Source organism: Zalophus californianus, chromosome 13 (genome assembly GCF_009762305.2).
Source record: "Zalophus californianus isolate mZalCal1 chromosome 13, mZalCal1.pri.v2, whole genome shotgun sequence".
In the NCBI taxonomy this organism is placed as follows: domain Eukaryota; kingdom Metazoa; phylum Chordata; class Mammalia; order Carnivora; family Otariidae; genus Zalophus; species Zalophus californianus.
In genome coordinates this window covers 51,500,460-51,522,299 of record NC_045607.1, presented here as the reverse complement: position 1 = coordinate 51,522,299, position 21,840 = coordinate 51,500,460, and the positions used below count along the sequence as shown (strand labels likewise).

Sequence of the window (21,840 nt, the reverse complement as noted above, 5' to 3'; positions counted from 1 at the left end):
TAGGCAAAGGAAGGAAGTTACGGACTTATTACTGAAGGGCAGTAAAACTGAATTGATTTTAAAAAAGTCTTGTGACCAAGAAAATTTTAGTAAGAATTTTTAGCCACATAAAGTTATTGAAAAAATTTCGATGTTTTAAAGTATTTTTGCCCATTAAAGCGTCCTCTGATGCTGTTGCTATCTATTGATTACAGCCAACCCAAGTGGACCCTTTCCTGGGAAACAGGTTGTACTGGGTCTGGGAATCAGGACCTGGGGTTCAGTCCTGTCTGTGGTCCTGCCTGGCTGTCTGACCCTAACACGTCTGTTCCTCTTGCCCCCACTTCCTCAGGGTTCCCATCCCTACCCGTCTCCCTACTCTCTAGCACACATAAGTATCCGTGAGATAGTGTGTTCCCTTCAACACTCCAGGTTTACTCCTGCAGTGATTCTCTTCTGATGGGTGACCAGACCTCCCCTTTCCTCCAGTCCTCACCCAAAATCATGATTGGAATTCCTCATTTTGCCATAAAAAGCAGACTATACTGTATAGGCTTCTGAATGTGTTCATTTTCCTTTCTTTTTCTCCTACTTACACTCTTGCTAACTCTGTGAACCAGTATACCACAGGACTTTGGTAAAATGAGTTGATTTGACAAGAAGAGGTCACTTCTGAAAAATGCATTCTGAGTATAGCATTACATTCTGAAACGTAAATTATAAATTCAACTCTAGTAACAAGCATCCACAGGTATACCATTTTGCTCTTAAAGATCCTCTTCTGGAATAATGCCATATATGGTAATGGCCCTCAAACCTTTATATTCTGATATCTCTCGGCACTGAAATATTTGTACTTCCCTGCAAATACTGTGTTCTTGCTTGTTTGCTTTTTGTCACATGGTAACTTCTACAGGAGAAAGCTTCTTCTGTTTTCCATGTCTACTCTTCCGTCCCGTTTGAGAATCAGCTCCAGGATCAGCTGTCGGAAGTTTTCCCCAGTCTTGTCTTCATATCCAGCTAAGGCCAAATTGTCTATCCTAGACTGATTGTAGTCTACTTTTTTTTTTTTTTCAGGGAGGGAGAGACCGCAAGCAGGGGGAGGGGCAGAGGGAATCTCAAGCAGACTCCCCACTGAGCACAGAGCCCAACACAGGGCTTGATTCCACCACCCATGTATTGAAATGGTTTGCTTATATATATCCATATATCCCACCAGACTGTAAGTTTCCAGAGAGCATGTGCCATGTCTTATTTGCATAGGAAAACTCCAGGGCCAGCAAAATCCCTGGTACATAGTAGGCATTCAAACTGAGTTCTGTTGCATCCATTCCATTTGATGAATTAATGTAAAAATGATTTGTTTTTATTTTTGTTTTTATCAGAAGGAGATTTGCATCAAAATAACTCTGATTTGGGGGGGGGGATACCATAGCATATTCTTTTCAAACACTTTGCATGGTATTTTCTCTTTTCTTCCTTTTCCCGATTTATTATCTACCTTTGGTCTACTATAAGTACCACTGTAGCAGGTAGGAATTGTGTCTATTAGTGTTCTCCAGAGAAAAAAGAACCAATGAGATATGTAGGCAGAATTTCTTCTTTCTCAAGGTAACCTTAGTTTTGTTCTAAAGACCTTTCAGTTGATTGTATAAGGCTCACCTACATTAGCAAGGTTAGTCTCCTTTACTTAAAGTCAACTGATTGTGGATGTTAACCACATCTATAGATTATCTTCATAGCAATACCTAGATTAGTGTTTGACTGAAAAACTGGGTACTATAGTTTAGTGAAATTGACACCTCAAATTAACTATCACAGAAGAGACATCAAATTTTTAATTGTAAGGGGTCTTAGAACTCTCCTGGTTATCTGAGCACACTCTCTGCCTGCCCCATTTGTGAATGAGGAAACAGAGGCTCAGTGAGTTTGTGGTTTCATTTCACAAAACAGAAAATGGCTTTCCAGCAGTTTCTCTTAACAAGTGAAAGCCTAGGGCTACTCCGTCTTGCCTTATCATCTGAGTCATCAGATATTAGGTTCTACGTCATTCATTAACCAGGACCGAAACCTCGAATGAATTATTGGTACCTTTTATTTTCCCTTTGTGAGTTCTGTTTTTCTTTCAAGAGAATTTATGGCTGAGCTTTAAATAGAATTTTAAAAATACTGCATGACATAATTCTGGCCCCAAGTATAGAGTCTATTTTTAGCACACACTGTCCTTTTATATCTTGTTGAATTTCAGTGACTTATTGCGGTGGACTATGAAAATGTATAAATTTTTTTCTATTGTCAGAGATGGGAAACTTTATGGAAGCATTCTCTCCTTCTCATGAGCCCCCATCCTAAATGATCCTTTTTCTGATAAGGAGCTAGCTGATTTGGGAAGTTGAAAAATAGAGAAATGCTGGTTGTTTTTTATTCTGTACATTTTTCATACTTTTAAAAAAAATTTTCTAGAAGAGGGGCACCTGGGTGGCTCAGTCGTTAAGCGTCTGCCTTCGGCTCAGGTCTTGATCCCAGGGTCCTGGGATTGAGCCCCGCATCTGGCTCCCTGCTCAGCGGGAGGCCTGCTTCTCCCTCTCCCACTCACCCTGCTTGTGTTCCCTCTCTCGCTGTGTCTCTCTCTGTCAAATAAATAAATAAAATCTTTTAAAAAAGTTTCTAGAAGATAAAAATAGGATCATTTGCAAATGAAACTACAGGTGATAGTATAAACTGTCTTTCTGGGGAGGGACTGAAGTTCTGCATGATACTTCAATAATCAGTCCTACCAATACCCCTTTGAGTTGTGTACATAAGTAATTAGCTACATAGTCAATGGGAAATTCTCACTTTGGGGAAATAGGGCTTATAAAGTTACTACTTTTAATCTCAGTGAATCACACCAGAAATAATTATAACATGATGTAAATCAGTTACTGTATTTTCTATATAGTATTTGACCAGAAGAAAGGGGAAGATTGGAAGCTGGGGAAAGGGTGAAGTGCTTAGCCCACCCAAGCTCATTTTAAAGTTTTTAGCTCCAGATACTTAAAATCAGTTTTTATCCTATTGAATTCTTGGGGGGTGGGGGAAATCACAAGTTTTTATGTCATGTAAAAAGAATCTTTCCACTTTCCACTCTTTAATATACAAATTCTACTTGAGAGTAAGAAGTAGAATTAGCCCAATTTAGGTAGATAAAAATGCCTTTAATAATTCTCTAAGAAAATCGGAAGTTTCTGGTTGGGAAAAAATAAATATATATATTTTTGAAATTCACTTTCAAAACATCATGGCATTTAAGCATTCCAATTTAATGACAGCTGAGAAAAACTGGTGTGAAACTTATATTCCATGAAATGAATCCACCCTGCCTTTCAAATATGGGCATACCACCATCTGGAAAAACAAGATCTACTTGTATTTAGCCAAATACCAATAAAGCAACTGCTGTAATTTTGACTGTCTTGTTTCCTTCTGAATATTTGATATGTCATCAGGTATTTGATATGTCATAAATATTAGAATATTTAATTTTTGGTACCTTATTATTAAATAATGATTAAAGAACTTTCATGGAGAATTAGAATATGGGCTTCTTTTATTTATTATGATAGGTGATGCCTTTCTACAAGTACTGGGAAAACAGTACTGTGTTCCATAGAGGTAGTTATCATAACTTCTTTTTAAAGAACTTGTGCATTAAGTAATATTGTTCTTTAATGCATTTAAATTACTTAGTATTTTTTTGACCAAATATAAGAAACCAACTTAAAATTTTGCCTTTCATGTGAGTAAGACCACTTGTTAAGACATAATAAACCCTTATTTTAATAATGATTTTTGTTAGTTTATAATGTGCTCTTTCTACGTACATTCCAATTTAATTCTTTAAAAAATCCAGTGTTGGATGATGTTGTTTTTCATTTCTTAGGTGAAGAAATTGAGGCACTAAGAAGTTAGGCATCTTCTCTTTCACATAGCTGTTGGATGTCATTGTCAGGGCCAAATTCATGTCTCTTGACTCCAAATCCAATTTTTTCTAAAATCTTAATTCATGTGGCTTTCAGTGACTTACTTGTCAATGAGATTTCATTTTACGTATAAATAATTTTGTGGATTGTTTCATAGTGCAGATGGGCAGGATAGTGTATGAATACAGTTATTCTTTTTGCTGTGAACAAACTAGGTATGATTAATGTATGGATTGTTAAAGTAATTCTATTTTAATATGAGTAAACACATAGTGCAGGACTTCATGAATTATTTTTGATTTTTTTAAAAAACACGGGAAAAGCATTATATTTACTTTCTCTCATTGTAGGGTTATATGTATATATGTATATATACATATACACATAAATATGTTTGCCTGTGTGTGTTTATACACATATATGTGGATATGCATGTAAACTAAAATACATATATATTTAGAATCAGGATTAATGGGAAGAATATATATTATTAATACTAATTATAATTGTTTTAAAAGTAATTTGGGGTAAATGTCAAATGGTTATAATGAAGAGAGAATTTTCTTTAACTTTGGCTATAAATAAAATATACATCATAGATTGTTGAATTTTCTAATTTTTTGCCTGTTACTGATAGAGCAAAAGTTATTTCACTTTAGAGGAATGATTAAACTCTGAGAAAGGAGATACAAAACCAGTGCTAACTCATAGTTAAAGGTCTTCCTTTAATTTATGTATGATTTTTTGCCTTAGAATAATTCATTGAGATCATTTTTTCAACTGATAATTGAATGTCTACTTCAAGCTCTATGTTAGGTACTGCAGCCTTAGACATTTTTAAACAAAGAAGCATGAGATATGATTCCTGCCTTTAGCATCTTAAAATTCAGATAAGCAAATATCTCAGCAGTTTTATTCATGAAGTGGCTAATTCCAGGTAATCCAACAGATGATGCACTAAGAATGCAAATGAAATCTAATAACTTCCAGCAAGGGGGGTCAGTCAGGATGATCTAGAAGGTGAGATCTGGGTGATCATGTAGATAATCAGTAGGATTTAAAAAATAGAAAAAGGAAATAGGCCCGAGTATAAGACAGAGGAAATAAATACAGCACATTTGGTGGATGGTAAGGAAACCTAGCCTTGTATGATGTATAATAAGAGATAGAGCTAAACAAAAACAGAGAAGTAGGAGGTCAATCACTTTGCATGAATGAATTTCATATCTAGTCTACTGAATTTCACTGATGTGATTTTCAAGGAGACCTCTGTAAAGGCAGTCGGAAACATGGTAGTTGGGTCCTCAGTGTTTAATAAATGAAATGCAATGCAGGGAAAAATCAGAGCTGGAATTAGAGGAGGGAGTATCTTTTTCCCAGAGGTGCCAGTTAATGTGGGGGAGGATGAGTCATTGTTGGAAAGCAGTGCAGCATCCTCCGGGCTGTGAACAGTGGTCATTTATTTAAGCTGTCTCTTGCTACTGGTTCCCTTTGACATTTTTCTTATTTGGTATATGGAGAAAAATAGCATGAGACAATGCTACTGCAGACTCAGAATTAAGACTTTTAATTTAAAATGTGACTTGATTGTCTTTTTTTTTTTCTCTTTTGGAAAGTTGTACCTTTTGAAAGACCATCCTAGAGTGAGGTCTTATTTGCCTCACTTTATGTTTTCTTTCATCAACCTAACATTAATATTTACAAAAGTACATTGTAGTTCAATTCCACAAATCTTAACCAAGTACCTGTTGTGAGGAATACAATAAAGAATCATATGACCTCACTGATATGACGAATTCTTAATCTCAGGAAACAAACTGAGGGTTGCTGGAGTGGTGGGGGGTGGGAGGGATGGGGTGGCTGGGTGATAGACATTAGGGAGGGTATGTGCTATGGTGAGCGCTGTGAAGTGTGCAAGACTGTTGAATCACAGACCTGTACCTCTGAGACAAATAATACATTATATGTTAAAAAAAAAAAAAAAAGGAAGAAGATAGCAGAAAGGGAAGAATGAAGTGGGGGAAATCGGAGGGGGAGATGAACCATGACAGACTATGGACTCTGAGAAACAAACTGAGGGTTCTGGAGGGGAGGGGGGTGGGGGGATGGGTTAGCCTGGTGATGGGTATTAAAGAGGGCACATACTGAATGGAGCACTGGGTGTTATACGCAAACAATGAATCATGGAACACTACATCAAAAACTAATGTATGGTGATTAACATAACATAATAAATAAATAAAATGGAATGGCAAAAAAAAAGAAGAGAGAGGAAGGTGAAATTGTTGGTTTGATTGGAATACGGAGTATATGTAGAGTGTAATAGTAGAAGATTAGAAGCTAAAGCTCTCAATGTTGTGTTAAGTGGGTACAATTGAGAGTTTTGAACAGAGGAGTTTGTTTTTTGATGTTTTGGATTTTTTTGTTTCATTTTGGGTGGTACAGGGGAGTATATTGGCTTATTTGTACTGTTTTGTTTGATCCAAATACCTTTGCTGATGTTCATGTAAACAGGTGAACAATTAAAAAAAATATGTAGGTGATCATTTTCTCAAGTGGCAAGCATATTAGCCAAAGTATATTAAACAGCATTTGAAAATATTCAATACTATGAGATCTTGGTTTTAGGAACCATCTTACTGGAAAATAGTAGGGCAAAACTATTCTTAAATAATTGGTATTAAATAAGGAAAACAAAGACCAGATAGAATCAGGGAGCCTATATTCCTCACCTTGACCCTTATTCATAAAACGATCGAAGTTTTAGTAGTGACATATAGAGATCAGGAGGGGAAAATATTTGCTATACTCCTAAGGAATGAGTCAGTGTTATGTAGTCTACTGTTTAATTCAATGCCTTGATATATTTAGATCCTTTGTGACCTGAAAAAATAATAGCCCCAAGAACAACGTAGATGTCATTTTGAATATTGCTTTTTTCCAAGAATCTAATTAGATAAGAAATTTTTATATCAGTCAACCAATCAGATCAGTACCAGTATCTAACTGCTAGACTCATTTAGTATCAAACAACGGGAGCTGTTTCTCGCTCAAAGGTCAAGTTTCGTAGAAAAGAGAAAAGGCATGGAATCTCTCAATCCGACTTTCTTTCTCTACCTCTCTCTCCCCATCTCTCCCTTACTCACATCCACACTAAGTATTTCAAACCAAATATGTAAAGCCAGTAGACTGATGTGTTGGCCTAGGTGTGAGTTATAGGACTAATTCTAAATTATTAATGGCCATCGGGATTCCATTTGGTATTCTGTTGGATATAATGAGCCAGCTATTGTGATGCTAACCTGTTTTTAAGTGCAAAAAGGGGGGAAATTAAAATCCCAATTGAGCAAGTTGGGATTGAAAGTGTGATACAGGCTTTGTGCTTTTGATTAAGGCCACATTTTATTCCCCAGAGATGATCAAAATGCGATTAACCCAAGGTTACCAGGATTCTCTAATGTTACTATAAATGGAGACATTTCTCATCTATCTTTTGGTGATAATTCTGTAAATAATAATTAAATGTCTCCTTCATAGATCATAGGAGGGTCTATTTTTTACCAAAATGAGATGTCGGGATATAGTGAGTTCCCTGACATTGGAGACAGTCAGGTAGAACTGAGAGACAGTTGATTGGAGGTTGTATAGCAAATATTTCTTGATTTTGTTAAGACCAACTACAGTAGAGTTTCCCAGTCCAAATTTAACTGAAAACCATGTACTTCAAGAATAATAAGACACAAAAGAGGCTGAAATATGAGCTAAAACTGTCATCAGCTGAGCAAAGTGAAAGGGATTGAATCTGTAAAAATCACGGTAAAAATTTGGTAATAGCAAAAGTTGAATTAATAACCTATAAGCATCCTTCTCTTCCTAATTTTCTATAACTTAATCCCCAAACATGCAGGTCATACCACTGGCACTTGGATCCCATCAGGAGATTCTAAACTGAATTCTAGGGCCTTCTATCCCCGTTTCGGGTTTGGTAAAAATATTTAAGAAATATACAAAGAGCTGACTTCTCTTCCATATTACAGTCAGACTTTAGATTAGGTGGTATTGGATCTGTACGGATGCTAAAATAGTTGATGACTAGCATCATTCAGGACACAGGTTAAGTGAGAGGGCTGATGTCAAGGACCAAGGGTTAAGGTGGCGAATGTAATGGAACTTCCAGCAGAGAAGGCCAGCACCACGGACAGCTCCTGAAAACTAGGCTAGGGATGCAAAGAAACCTAGGGTTTAGCTTGGAAAAACTGCCTTCGGGTCCTGGTTCCACCTGTTCGTAGCTAAAGATCACTAACTTGGACAGGCAGTTTAACTTCTGCAACCCTCAATTTTCTCATCTGCAACATGGGAATAATATGTGCTCTACACAGTTCTTGTGATATTTAGATGATAAATTGCAAGTGAAAGTATGTGTCAGCTCTACAAATAAAAGATGTTAATATTGTTTTTATTAGTGTTACACTTTTAATAATTGACCTTTTTTTACCCAAGGTTGTATAATATTAATGAAAATTGTTAGATTCTTCTCAAGATTTGACACAACAGTTAAAAAACTGATAGGGAAACCAGGATACTATAAGCAGGTATATACTTTATTGGTGAGAGAAGGGAACTGGGGTTTACTGCCATTTTGTGGGTTCAAACATAGGCTGTCATTACTATACAATTTAATTTTCACAACCACTCTGCCCACCTAGCAAAGAGTAGAGGAGTCTGTCTCTGCGTGGCCTTTCATCACAACACATTCCTTCTGTTACTACTGCTGGGGTGAAATGGGTGGCATCTGGTATACAGGGCCAGAGTGGTGATAGACTTCATACTGTCAGTTTTTCCAGTGGTGGTCTCCTCTAAAGGTTTTCCTATTGGCAGAAAGCAGGAGTGAAAGAGAGAAAGGGGGTAAGGAACACACCAAAGCCCTCTACAAGGGGATATCAGAACTCCCATTGCCAGGAGACAGAGCCATGTATCCAAGGACTCCTTTAGAAGGAGATAGACCAGACTTAGTGGGATGACCCAGGTTATTACTGAGATTGCTACAGGTCTGGCCTTGTTGGTGGCCTTCCCTGCAAAGTCCTTCAATCCAGTGGTTATTGAAGGAAATGAAAAATCATACTTCGATATCTGTGTGTGATAACTTTATCTAATACAACGATATCTTTTTTTAAATTTTACTATGTTAGTCATCATACATTACATCATTAGTTTTTGATGTAGTGTTCCATGATTCATTGTTTGCGTATAACACCCAGTGCTCCATGCAGAACGTGCCCTCCTTAATACCCATCACCGGGTTAACCCATCCCCCCACCCCCTCCCCTCTAGAACCCTGTTTGTTTCTCAGAGTCCATAGTCTCTCCTGGTCCATATCCCCCTCCGATTCCCTCCCTTCATTTTTCCCTTCCTACTGTCTTTTTTTTTTTTTTTGACATATAATGTATTATTTGTTTCAGAGGTACAGGTCTGTGATTCATCAGTCTTACACAATTCACAGTGCTCACCACAGCACATACCCTCCCCAGTGTCTATCACCCAGCCACCCCATCCCTCCCATCCCCCACCACTCCAGCAACCCTCAGTTTGTTTCCTGAGATTAAGAATTCTTCATGGGGCACCTGGGTAGCTCAGTCTTTAAGCGTCTGCCTTCGGCTCAGGTCATGATCACAGGGTCCTGGGATTGAGCCCCGCATTGGACTCCCTGCTCAGTGGAAAGCCTGCTTCTCCCTCTCTCCCACTCCCCCTGCTTGTGTTCCCTCTCTTGCTGTGTCTCTCTCTGTCAAATAAATAAATAAAATCTTAAAAAAAAAAAAAGAATTCCTCACATCAGTGAGATCATATGATACTTGTCTTTCTCTGATTGACTTATTTCACGTAGCATAATACCCTCTAGTTCTATCCACATTGTTGCAAATGGCAAGATTTTGGGTTTTTTTGATAGCTGCATAATATTCCAGTGTGTGTGTGTACACACCACATCTTCTTTATCCATTCATCTGTTGATGGAAATCTGGGCTCTTTCCATAGTTTGACTATTGTGGACATTGCTGCTATAAACATTGGGGTGCAGGTGCCCCTTTGGATCACTACATTTGTATGTTTGAGGTAAATACCCAGTAGCGCAATTGCTCGGTTGTAGGGTAGCTCTATTTTCAACTTTTTGAGGAACCTCCATACTGTTTTCCAGAGTGGCTGCACCAGCTTACGTTCCCACCAACAGTGTAGGAGGGTTCCCCTTTCTCTGCATCCTCACCAGCATCTAATACAGTGACATCTTAATGGAAAGCATCTAACTACCTTTATAATTAGAATATTTTAAGAGAAACAAAAGTCTCATATCATTTGATGAAACTAAGGTATTTTTCTTGTGATCAATTCATACATTTTTATTAGATTTAATTTAAATCTTTATTTCAGAATAGAATAGGACATTTAACTTTTAATGAACATGAATTCTGCATGTGGAAAATGATTGCATATGTAAATTGATGAATATTAAATGGATCATAATGGGAATTGATTGGGTAGCAAAGAAATACCCTCAACTTCTTTTCATATGGTTTATCTCATGTTTATAAGGTTATAGACAGCTACAGGCAGCTTTATAAGATTGCTTTTCACATCCTTTTATCTGAAGATCAGCTGGGCTGATTTTTTTTCTTGCCAGTTTGATAGATGCTTGTGATTATCTGTTCAGTAGCCCATTGAGAAATATGTTGAAGAAGTAGCAATTTTCTACCTAGGTAGCATTTTAGACCCATTATCAGAGGGAAACGATAATTGTATGATGCTATTGTCCCTCAGAACTTTCAAAAGGAAAATATTAGTGATTAGGTAGTTATATAATGTTGTATATAATAAAGAACACTGGGGTTGAAAGCAGAAGAAATAAGTTCAAATTCTTGCTTCAATACCTACTGCATGCCTGGTCTTTAGCAGGTTGTTTAAACCTTCTGAGCCACAGTTTTCTCCTATGAAAATGGGACCATCCACTTATGTCAGAGAATGGTTGTGAGATTATATTAGATGATGTTTCTGAAAGTGCCTGAAACTTTTAACAAAAATTTTAAAAAAGAAACTTTATTATTCTCCTTTTTGTTTGTTTTCTTTAGAAAGTAAGTGAGAAGGTTGGAGGAGCTGAAGGAACCAAGCTAGATGATGACTTCAAAGAGATGGAGCGAGTAAGTCTTCACCACCTAAAGCTCCCTTTGACATGCATACTGAGAGGGGGAGGGGAAATGGCTCTTCTCTGGTACCTGAAAATGCATTTTGTTATTTTAAAAGATACTCTCCTTTTGGTGTCTGTTTTAAAACAGAAGATGCAAAGTATCTAGTCTTCCCTTTGCACTACCCTGAGAGCAAAGCCTCCACAAAGGTGAAATGTCATAACGTACTTTCCTGGTGGATTTTTTTCATTGCTTTTCCAAACAGGGACAACATGAAGTTGTATTTGAATGAGGGGTGAGGTGGGAAGGAAATCGAAGACAGGGAATGGTGTCCCAAGTGTCTGGGGAGAATCTGAATCATTGCCTGGCTTGGGCAGACTTCCTGGTGGGGTCGTGCCAGAAGAGGCAGCAGGTGTGGTGGGCAGGAGGCACGAGGGACCTGCTGGCCTTGGCCCCTGCTACACTTGCACTGCTTGTCCCACAAGTCATTTTATTGCTCTGAGTCTCTTATTTTTGTGTAAATGTCAAGTGAGAATACTAATCCCTACTTGGAGGATTTTTATTAAGGATTAAAAACAGTGTAAGCCATTTGGTGTTCTGCCTAAAAGATAGCAGGTTCTCAGCAGGTGAGGTTGGAGGTGGCAAACAAAATAGCCCATTTCATTTTTCTTGTGACATCCGCCATATTTTCTCTTTGAGACCATTCATAGCAAGTGATAGTTAGGCTTACAGTGAAGAGTGTGTGTTGCATTGTGCCAAGAATTGTTTCAGATGTTCAGTTACTGATGGGTAAAGGATCTGGGAATACAAACCCTGTACTTGAACAGAGAGGATGTCGAAAGCCTACAGTACCTAGAAAGCCGTATTTTTACTTAGTTCCCATCAGTTCCGGCAGGCTGCCTCAGTTTTGCTGTTTGTGATGTTTGTGTGAAGAGCCAAACAAAGAAAATTCCTAGGTACTTTGTGCCTTGTCTTTTTCAGTGTTTTTTTTCTTTTGAGTTCATTGATGAAGTCAGCAAATTCTTGTTTTGTGCTTCCTGTAAGCCAAGCATGTAATATACAGCAGTGAACTGATAAACAAGGTTCCTGATGTCTCAAGTTCATAGTCTAGAGGGGAAGGCCAATTTTGCGCAAATACTGACCAGTGTGGTTAGTATAACAAAACATGGTGCCGGAGAAGCTTGAAACAGAGGAAACACTCACACAGGGTGATTACAGAAAGCCTTCCTGATATTCCAGTGACGATGTGGCAGATGAGTAAGAGTTATTAGAGACTCATATGCCTCTGGTAGAAGAAACAGCAAGTAAGAAACAACAGGACACATTTGAGTTCCTGAAAAAAAAAAATGAGTCGCCAAGGGACCGGGGTCTTGTGAAATGAGGCTGTGTAGTGTTTACCTAACTGGTCATCCAGGCTAAGTTCTTGAGGTGGACGTCACTGATAGCATAGGTCCCCATGAGAGAGGAGATTTAAAAAAGAGTCCTGAGTCCCAACCAGAAGTCTGGGAGGCCAGCCTCTTACACCTCATGCCTGGCAGCTCTTCGTCCCCAGTGGGGCAAATGAAGTCTGCATTGGTCCTTATTTCTCAAACCTGGACAGTTCTAAGTACCACGTGATCTTTAACTAAAGCTAGTAGCCTCTGCTGTTTATGGTTCTAGAAATGGTATTTTACCCAGCCATCTTCTGCATCTGAGACCAGACACTGACTCACTTGCCTAGAATGACTTGACTTCCCCACTCCCTATAATATTAGAGTTCCTCACGCCTCATAAGAAGCAGCTTGTGGGTCTGTTAATTTGCATCAGCCTCTGTTTCCACCCATTATTTCTTGATCCCCTAATCCTGTGAATCCTCCCTCTCCCCTCAGGCGGGAATTTACAGCATGCCTCCCCAGTGCCATGTTGTTAATGACAGATTAGTCAGGTGTTGAGGAATTTAGACCTGAGGAGTCAGAATTTGAGTTCAGCTTTCAGCATCTGCTGGGACTAAAGATAATAAAGTACGTAGCTCTCTGACCAAGCTAAGGCATACTTTCCATTTCTTAAGGGAAACTAGAAAGAATAGGAAATTGAGAGAATAGAGTAGAATTTATCACTGAGAAACTCATTAAACCTTTGAATCCATGACAATCTTGCAAACTAATTGAAATGAAAGAGGATCTTGTGTTTTAGTTCAGGTAAAGACCCAATGGTATTCCTCTGCGTCTGAGAGTAAACTTTATTTCTCCTATTTCCTAGAAAATAATTAGCTTCTAAAGCCTTTGTTTCCAAAAAAATATATTCCTGGAATTAAAAAAACAAAACAAAACAAAAAAAACAACTGCTGCTGATTGTTTAAGGAACACACCTATGGTTTTGTCTTTAGGTTTATACCTAGTAAATTGAGAGATTTACATTTCAGAACATTTCAGATTGTTTTATTGCATTTTACTATGCACATTTTTTTTTAGTCTTATCTGTGGCTCTGGGCAAATTTTACACTCTCTACCCATGCAAAATTTGCATTAAAGGTAAAGATTTTTGTGGTAATTGGAAAGCATGTCTTGGATTTGGAATCTAAAATCTTTTCTGTCCTGTTAATTTGTTGATTACTCACAAAAACATTTTAGCTCAGTGTTCCCAAGCCTACAAAAGAGTCACCTATCCACAGTCAGTTTTCTGATCAAGGATTTGGGGTGGAGAGACCTTTTTGTTCAGCTGTGTTCTTAGAGGTGCAATTAGACAATAAAATGAAATAAATTAGAGGTTTGCATCAAGCAGCACTACTAGGAGAGAGAATTGGGTGTTCCTAGAGGTTGCTTCTCTAATCAGCCACCCCAGCCCCTCTCCTGCGGAGATGGAGTAAAATTACTCGTGTGTCTCTTAGCCATCACAGCTCCCAGAGCTGATTGGTGGAATCCTGCAGCTCTGTTGTCTCTGCGGGAGCCCTGCCCATAGCCATTTCTTTCCTCCTCTTAAGTGCCTTGCATAGAATTGTTTATGTGTTAGTTTTAAGTGGTATCTGTTGCTTACAAGATTTGCTAGGTACAGACTAAATTTCTTACTGTGGTGTAGACACTGTGTAAGATTTGTTTATTAAGAAACTACAGATTTTTTGTCAAGAAGAAGTTCTAGAATTTGAGGGATCTCTAATTCCTTCTCAAATTTCCGTCTGTTGCTACAGTTTTGCATGTGTGTGTGCCTATGTGCATGTGTGTGTGGTTATATTAATTCATGTGGAGTATCTGTAAATATGTCCTCCATGTGCAAAGTGTTGTGCTGGGCATCAGGAATACAAAGATGATTAAGTTACAGTTCCTGCCTTCAGAGGACTTCCAGTTTTGATGGAATAAATGGGCACATAAATCATGTGGCTGATAGGACATGGTGCTTGGTGCCCTGTAGAGGATGTCCATGAAAGACAGGTTGGTTTCATGGAAGAAAGATCGGTGGAAGCTTTGTAGAGAAGAGGGTACTTGAGCTAAATCCTGCAGTTTTCTCTTCCCTCTGCATATAACGGCAATATAGAAGTCCAAACCAAGGGGTATAGTACCTCTTTTTGCAGCCTGAAAAGTGTCCTGGGAAATGCCTTCTGTTGAAACCAGAAGAGATCATAGGGTTGGAAATGTGGCTATGTACCACTTCAGTGAGAATGGAATTCTTGTGAAGGGTAGCCTCAAGTTTTAAAACATGCAGGATGTTGGAAAAGAATGGGAAGAATGCCATTCCATATGAGAGTGAGAAAGAGTGGGTTATTTGCAGAGTGGGGTATGGGGAAAAGGCTGATAGGAGAATGTCCATGGTCATTGTCTTCATATATTTAATTAGTCATTGAGTGGAAAGGGGTTACATCTTTCTGGCCAACTCCAAGTGGTAAAAATAGAATTAATGAGTAGAAACAGAGAGAGAGAGAGAGAGAGAGAGTGTCAGGCTCAGGGTAAGAAAGAACTTTTGACTGTCAGAGCTGCTTAAAAAAAAACCCCGGCTATAACTGAATTCCCCATCACTGCCCATGTTTAAACAGTAGCAAAAACCACAGTGTGACAGTGGTGTGAGGCACACTGGTCATCATCTTTTTAGAGTTTTGTGGCAAGTAATTTGTTACTAATAATGTCACATTTTAATAATACCACTTCATTGAATTCTGGTGGTTTTATCTCAAATGAAGGAGAAGGGTATAAAGTCCCAGCCAGCAGGCTCAGAGTAACACCTATCCCTGAGTGCACCTGTGGGTGTCTGTCATGCCCCATGAGTGCCTTCATGGATGTGGTGGTAAAACGGAAGGTGGGGATGACTGTACTAAGACCCTCACTCACTGGCATAGACTTGTAAGATGGGTGAGAGCCCCAGACAAGATGAGCTTTAAAGACACCTTTCTGCTGATCCCGAAATTCAGGGAAGTCATGTTTCTTCTCAGTGATGTGTTTACAGTACACTTCCACACTAATATTCATTAAAGGCAATGCCTAAGAAGATTAGCAAAAAAAAAAAAAAAAAAAAAATACAGTGGGGAAATTTCAGTCTAATGCCTTGTTTATTTTTATTTTTCAACACACTATTAATTAAGCTTTCTGAATACCAGATAACTGCTATACACAGAGTAATTTAGGAATAGGTACATTATTTCTTCCAAGTCAGTAGGGAACTATTAAAACATCCTTATTGGGCCAGCCTGTATCTCACTGCCAGACAGACTTTCCCAGGGAGCTGTTTTCATTATGTCTCTGTGACTTGTTTAATTAGGTGTCTCATTCAGGGTTCTCATTACTTTAAGTGGATGTGTGTACATTTTTAATAGGTTTGTTTTCTTAACTTCAGTGATGGAAAAATGAAGAATTTTAAAAGATTTTAGTGTTTCATATGGCATGTTAACATTTCTTTTTGTGTAACCACTGTGTCCAAGTGGATGCACCCCATGTCCAAGTGGATGCCTAATTCATCTATTTATTATTGGTCACCAAACCCAAAAACTGTCCTCCATTTTAGGATACTTATTTTTTCTTAAACTCTGCTACTGCATCCCTGTGTCAGCATCTGGGATGATGCAGTATCTGATGGTATAGGGTCAGATCTTTAATCCTTTTGGTGCCCCACAAGGAATGCTGGCTAGTTCGTGTGTGTTGTCACCTAGGTTCAGGATGCAATGACTACTTTTTCGCTAGTGGAAAAGGTCATACTCAGATGCCTCAGAACGATAACCCCATTCTAGTCAAGCCAGTGCCTTTGGGTTCTCTTGTGTATTGTCTCTAGAGGCTGAGGCAGCTGGTGAAATGATCAGCATCCATAGGTTCAGTGTGGCACACATTGGTAAAAATAGAACCTTAGCAAGGGAATGGCAGACTCTTTCTGTAAGCATATTAGGCTTTGTAGGTTAGAGAGCCTCTGTGGCCTCTGTCGTAACTTCTCAGTTGTGCTGAAGAGCAACAGCAACTATTGATGATACCTGAGAGGAAAGAGCATTGCCGTGTTCCAGTTAGAAGACACTGAAATTTGAATCTCATGTAATTATTATGTGCAATGAAATAGGAATCTTATTTTGAATTTTTCCAACCATTTAAAAAGATAAAAACAGCTAGTGGCCCAGATTTGGCCCAGTGGCCACAGTTTACCAATTCTTGCTTTTACCCGATGAAGAAATACGGTATAGTATAGTGAGTTGAGTGGATTAAGAGAGGTATTTTTCTCCCTACTCACAGTTGTAAATCACAGGACTGGAGAGTGGAGGAAGAACCTCCTGACTCTAAAGTAGGACAGTCGCTAAAGTCCTGGTATTGAGAAGATTGGAAGAAAAAAGACCAGAAGGATATATGTCCATGCTTTTGCCTTCAGAAAAAAAAACTTACATTGAATTTTTATGTCCTGAAAACATACCTATTTTTATACATATTTACAGTTTCACCTCTAAACAGCCTTTGCTAGTGGCTCCCTACCCTTCTCCAGACAAGGCGAGTTAAAGAAATGGAGTCTCAGCAGCTCCCAGCAACAGGAATTGTAATTTAGGATGCATCAAAATTTATTTTCAAGTAGTGCAAAAATTTGGGCATTGAGGAAATCATGAACGGTATGTTACAGGTTCAGAGCTAAACTGCTGTTCTCAAATGGGAATGAACTCTTGCAAGTTAGGATAAATTATTTAAGTGGAAATCTTAGTTCATATTAATTATATCAGGCCTATTAATAAGAGAATATGTGCTCTTGGACATGGCCAGTTTAAGTATATAAAGAGCTTCCTAGCAAGTACCTAATAAGGCACACTCAGGGTTCTCACAAGGTAATGGCCCTCCATGACTGACACAGTCTAACTTAGCAAAAAGACTCCCAGACTTTATTACCAAGGACAGAGATGGAGAGAAGTTAGAATCTGGTCAGTCTCCTACCTGCAGATGGCCATTGGACTGTTTATTTCGTCCAGCGGTCCTTCTCAGAAAACCTCTGACTCCTGACCCTAGAACTACTTTTCTTCCCCTCACAGCCATATTGGGTGTGTGACCCCAGACAGTTCATTTCCCTTCTCTAAGTTCGAACTTGCACATTCAAAACATTAAGGCTTTGGATTAGATGTTCCACTGGTCTCTGTTATGTTTAAGTCTATCAAGTGATACCTGTCACGGTAAAATCAAGAGCCTGTGAATGAATTTGCTAATAAGCTGTTCCCTGTTTGAGGTATGTCTTGATAACACAATACATAAGTAATTATATTGGATGTTTTCAGAAGTGGATTTCAAGTGAATTTTATTTTACACTCTGATCACAAAGTTTTGGCTAGAGCTTGTTTTATGGTGATATCTAGCTTAGGTAACTAAAAGTGTCAAAGGAGTCTGCCTTGTTGGGCACAAAATCTGTAAAGATCTGAGAGTGGTATGGGCTCCTTCCTGGAATATTTTGGTCAAACCACAGGGGACACTGGATAGTTTTTATTCCTACTTCCCTTTGAAGATCGAATCCCACCTGGAAACCAAACTTCTGCTCTAATATTGGCATCTCTGTTATCTCTGTGCCCTTCCCTGAGGCCACTGGTTTTAGCCAAGCTAGTGGCTTCTATTAATAGAGCTGAGTAGTTGAGCTGTCTATTTAAAGAGCCCAGAAGGGAGAGGGGGTTCCATGCCCCAAAAGAGAACCATTTTTCACACCTTCCCTGCTGACCTCTCTGTGGACCACTCTAAATATGTGCTTCTAGAACGCGGCCTCTGTAGAGAAGTCTGTGTAACTGAGGGCGTGTGGTGAAACAGCTCAGTGTGGAAGAGCCTCCCTTTTGCAGAGGTAGAATAGTTCTTGTAGATAAAGTTTCCACAGATTTTGAGGACTTTAAAAAAAAATACCCATATATACACAATGGAATATTATGCAGCCATCAAAAGGAATGAGATCTTGCCATTTGCAATGATGTGGATGGAACTGGAGGGTGTTATGCTGAGTGAAATAAGTCAATCAGAGAAAGACATGTATCATATGACCTCACTGATATGAGGAATTCTTAATCTCAGGAAACAAACTGAGTGTTGCTGGAGTGGTGGGGGTGGGAGGGATGGGGTGGCTGGGTGATAGACACTGGGGGGGGTATGTGCTATGGTGAGTGCTGTGAATTGTGCAAGACTGTTGAAGCACAGATCTGTACTTCTGAAACAAATAATGCAGCATATGTTAAGAAAAAAGAAAAAGAAGAAGATAGCAGGAGGGGAAGAATGAAGGGGAGTAAGTCGGAGGGGGAGACGAACCATGAGAGACAATGAACTCTGAAAAACAAACTGAGGGTTCTAGAGGGGAGGAGGGTGGGGGGATGCGTTAGCCTGGTGATGGGTATTAAAGAGGGCACGTTCTGCGAGGAGCACTGGGTGTTATGCACAAACAATGAATCATGGAACACTACATCAAGAACTAATGATGTAATGTATGGTGATTAACATAACAATAAAAAATAAAAAATAAATACCCAGAAGATGGGATGGCACATGCTTTTCCCCTGGTCCTGTGTTGGCCACTGCCAGATCCCCAGCTCCATAGGGGAGATGTCACAAAGAGCTTTGCAGCTCTAACTTGGGCTCTCTCTTCATTTGGGAGGTGACCCTGTTGCCTGTCTATGAGGAACTTATGCTTTCAAGAAGTCATAGGGTAATAGTTAAGAACACAGACTCTGGAGCCAGAATCAGGCGAGGTTATTAACCTCTCTTTATCTATTTCACGGGTTGCTGAGGATTAAATGAGTTAAGGTATTTAAAGCCCTTAGAATGATTTTTGAGAAACAGAAAACACTTTATGATGGTGATGGGCATAATTATTATTGAGGGCAGGGCTAGGAGAAAGTTAGAAATTGGTTAGTAGCCGAGTAGCAGATGACCTCAGAATATCAAATGGTCAGTGGACAATTCAGTTCCTTCTCTGGCTCACTCTCTTAGAAACCTTGAACTTTGGAATTGTTTCTTCTCATCATAGCCACACAGGACCCTTGGATACACATTTGACATCCAGTTCCTTCATCCCTATCATATAGTCTTTAGGAGATCTATGTTTCCCTCCCTCCCTCCTGTTACATGTCATGCATGTAACCTGGACTTTCAGCATGTTTGTTGTGCACACAACCTTTTATTCACTTCCATGAATTCCATGAGTGCATAGTGCGTGGTTGGTATTCTTCTAATACTGCCAGTACCTCCACTATGGCCACAGAAGTCCTGTACCGCACAACTCCAGGGAACCCCTGTTCACTTCTGTACTAAACATGACTTGGTGCATACTCAAATCTAAGGCATCCTACAAACTCAGGTCAACCAAAAGGACATGGTACAGGGTTCCTGTGTAGTCCTGCACCTCTTGAATAGGAGTGCTTCATAAGGTAATTTTATACAATGATGACCACATGAGAAAAAGTGGTTTCCTCTGTTAATCGTAGTAATAAGAAACTCCTTACACAAAAATATGACTGCCATGGAACAGGAAATTATGAAGTATTGAAAAACCAAACTGAACGATAAAATATGCTGATGGGTTTTGGTTTGGTTTCTGATTATGAAAGACACTTACCCCATCCATAAAAGGCTGATTTTATATGTAGGTACAGTATGGTACTGACAAATTTCTTGGAGTTGAGGGAGGGGCACTTGAACTCCAGTTAGAACAAAACAGTAAAGTCCCCATGGATTTAATTGGTATCTGAAATTCTATCTTTCACTCCTATGTATATCATATAGCCCATGCACATACCTTGGATAGGAGGATGCATTTGTTTTTATTAGTTAGGTACCCTGTGGAGTGGAGTGAGTGAGTGGACCACACATGTGGATAAGGAAAGGATTTTATCGAGGAATGTAGAGTGGACTATTACAGACTCTTCCATGTAAGGAGGAGGGCCCAACAGAGAGAGGGCATGCTGACCTGTTGAATGCAAATGCTGACCATTCAAAATTTTGCGGAGATAGACTCTAAGATTGAGATTTTGATTTGGAATAAGCCAAAAGTTTAAGGATTGATTAGAATGTTTGCCCAAGAGTTTTATATACTTAGGATGTTCTGAGAAGTTAAATAAAAACTTTCCATCTCTTTACTTGAATAAACAGAATTGATGTTGCATTTTTCTTTCTTTCTGTCCCCGAAACCTGCCACCATGCCTGGCCCACTGTAGACATCCCATAAATGCCTCTGGGGCAAAATATGATTCATGATCTCCATGTTCTTTTTCTTTTTTTTTAAACTTTTATTTATGTTTATTTTATGCCAAATGTATTCATGGGCTATATGTTTTTATTCCTTTGGGTTTTTTTTCCTTAGGTGCATGTGTATGCATGCATGTGTGCATGCAACCTCCTCTTCTGGTTTTGGAAAAGTTTGTTCTTTTCAGTAAAAATCAGCTCAGCGCACCCAAGTGAGCTCATGTAGGAGTTAATCTATGAGCTCTGTAAACCTGGGGTTCACCTTGGGGGTTTTACTCACCTAGACATGCTCAGTGACCAGAGAATCTACATGAAGAACCTTAAGTTCAGCGTTATTCCCTGCATTTTTAAGCATGTACAGCAAAAATTCAGTATCTTATTGGGCATGGGACCTATGTCCAGCCCCACTGTTTGGCCTGGGCACACCTACCATCTCCAGCATTGTAGCAGTGGGATGGCACATATTCTATAAAGTGACATAATTTTGGTGGCATTTTGGATATGCATACCCTCTGTGGCTTGGGCAGTTTCAAGGGTATTTTTAAAGTGAACACGGAGATTTGAACCTCTTGATTTGCATGACTGTGTTGGGGTTTCTGGGTGAAGTTAATAGGGAACCATTTTCAGAGACCACCTCAGGCCACTTAGGGGAAGAGGAAGCTATCTCCACCTTATTTGCCAGAAGACAGTGAAGTATGTTTTGAAACAGATTTTAGGAAATTCCAGGTTCCTCCTTCAGTAAATAGGGTTTCCACATCTTGATGGAGCCTAGCAGAAGGTGAAGCGGTTCTCCCTTTGGGAGCATCTCCAGCCCCTCAATGTCCACTGCAGGACTTGGTTCTCTGTTGTAGCACCTGTGGTTGTATCTACTCAAGCACAACTTGGGAAATGAAGCTGATAATTCTTGTCAGTTAGAACATTTTTTTCTCATTCCAGAAAGTGGATGTCACCAGCAGGGCTGTGATGGAAATAATGACCAAAACAATTGAATACCTTCAACCCAATCCAGGTAAGGGATTGCTTTATACCTTCAGGGTGTCCCTCCACGTAATGTGTAGTTTCTCTTTGATCCACATTTGGGTTTGGTGTGCTTCTCCTTCCTCAGCC

At 39.1% G+C, this 21,840-nt stretch overlaps 1 protein-coding gene across 4 annotated transcripts in view; it reads left to right on the top strand.

Annotated features, from left to right (window-relative positions):
• SH3GL2 (SH3 domain containing GRB2 like 2, endophilin A1) overlaps positions 1-21,840 on the top strand; it is a 213,937-nt gene that overhangs the window by 149,503 nt on the left and 42,594 nt on the right. For all 4 annotated transcript variants that reach the window (XM_027616872.2, XM_027616875.2, XM_027616873.2 and 1 more), the window contains exons 2-3: positions 11,057-11,125; positions 21,670-21,742. In XM_027616872.2, coding sequence (XP_027472673.1) covers positions 11,057-11,125; positions 21,670-21,742 — 142 coding nt within the window. The remainder of the gene's footprint in view (positions 1-11,056; positions 11,126-21,669; positions 21,743-21,840) is intronic.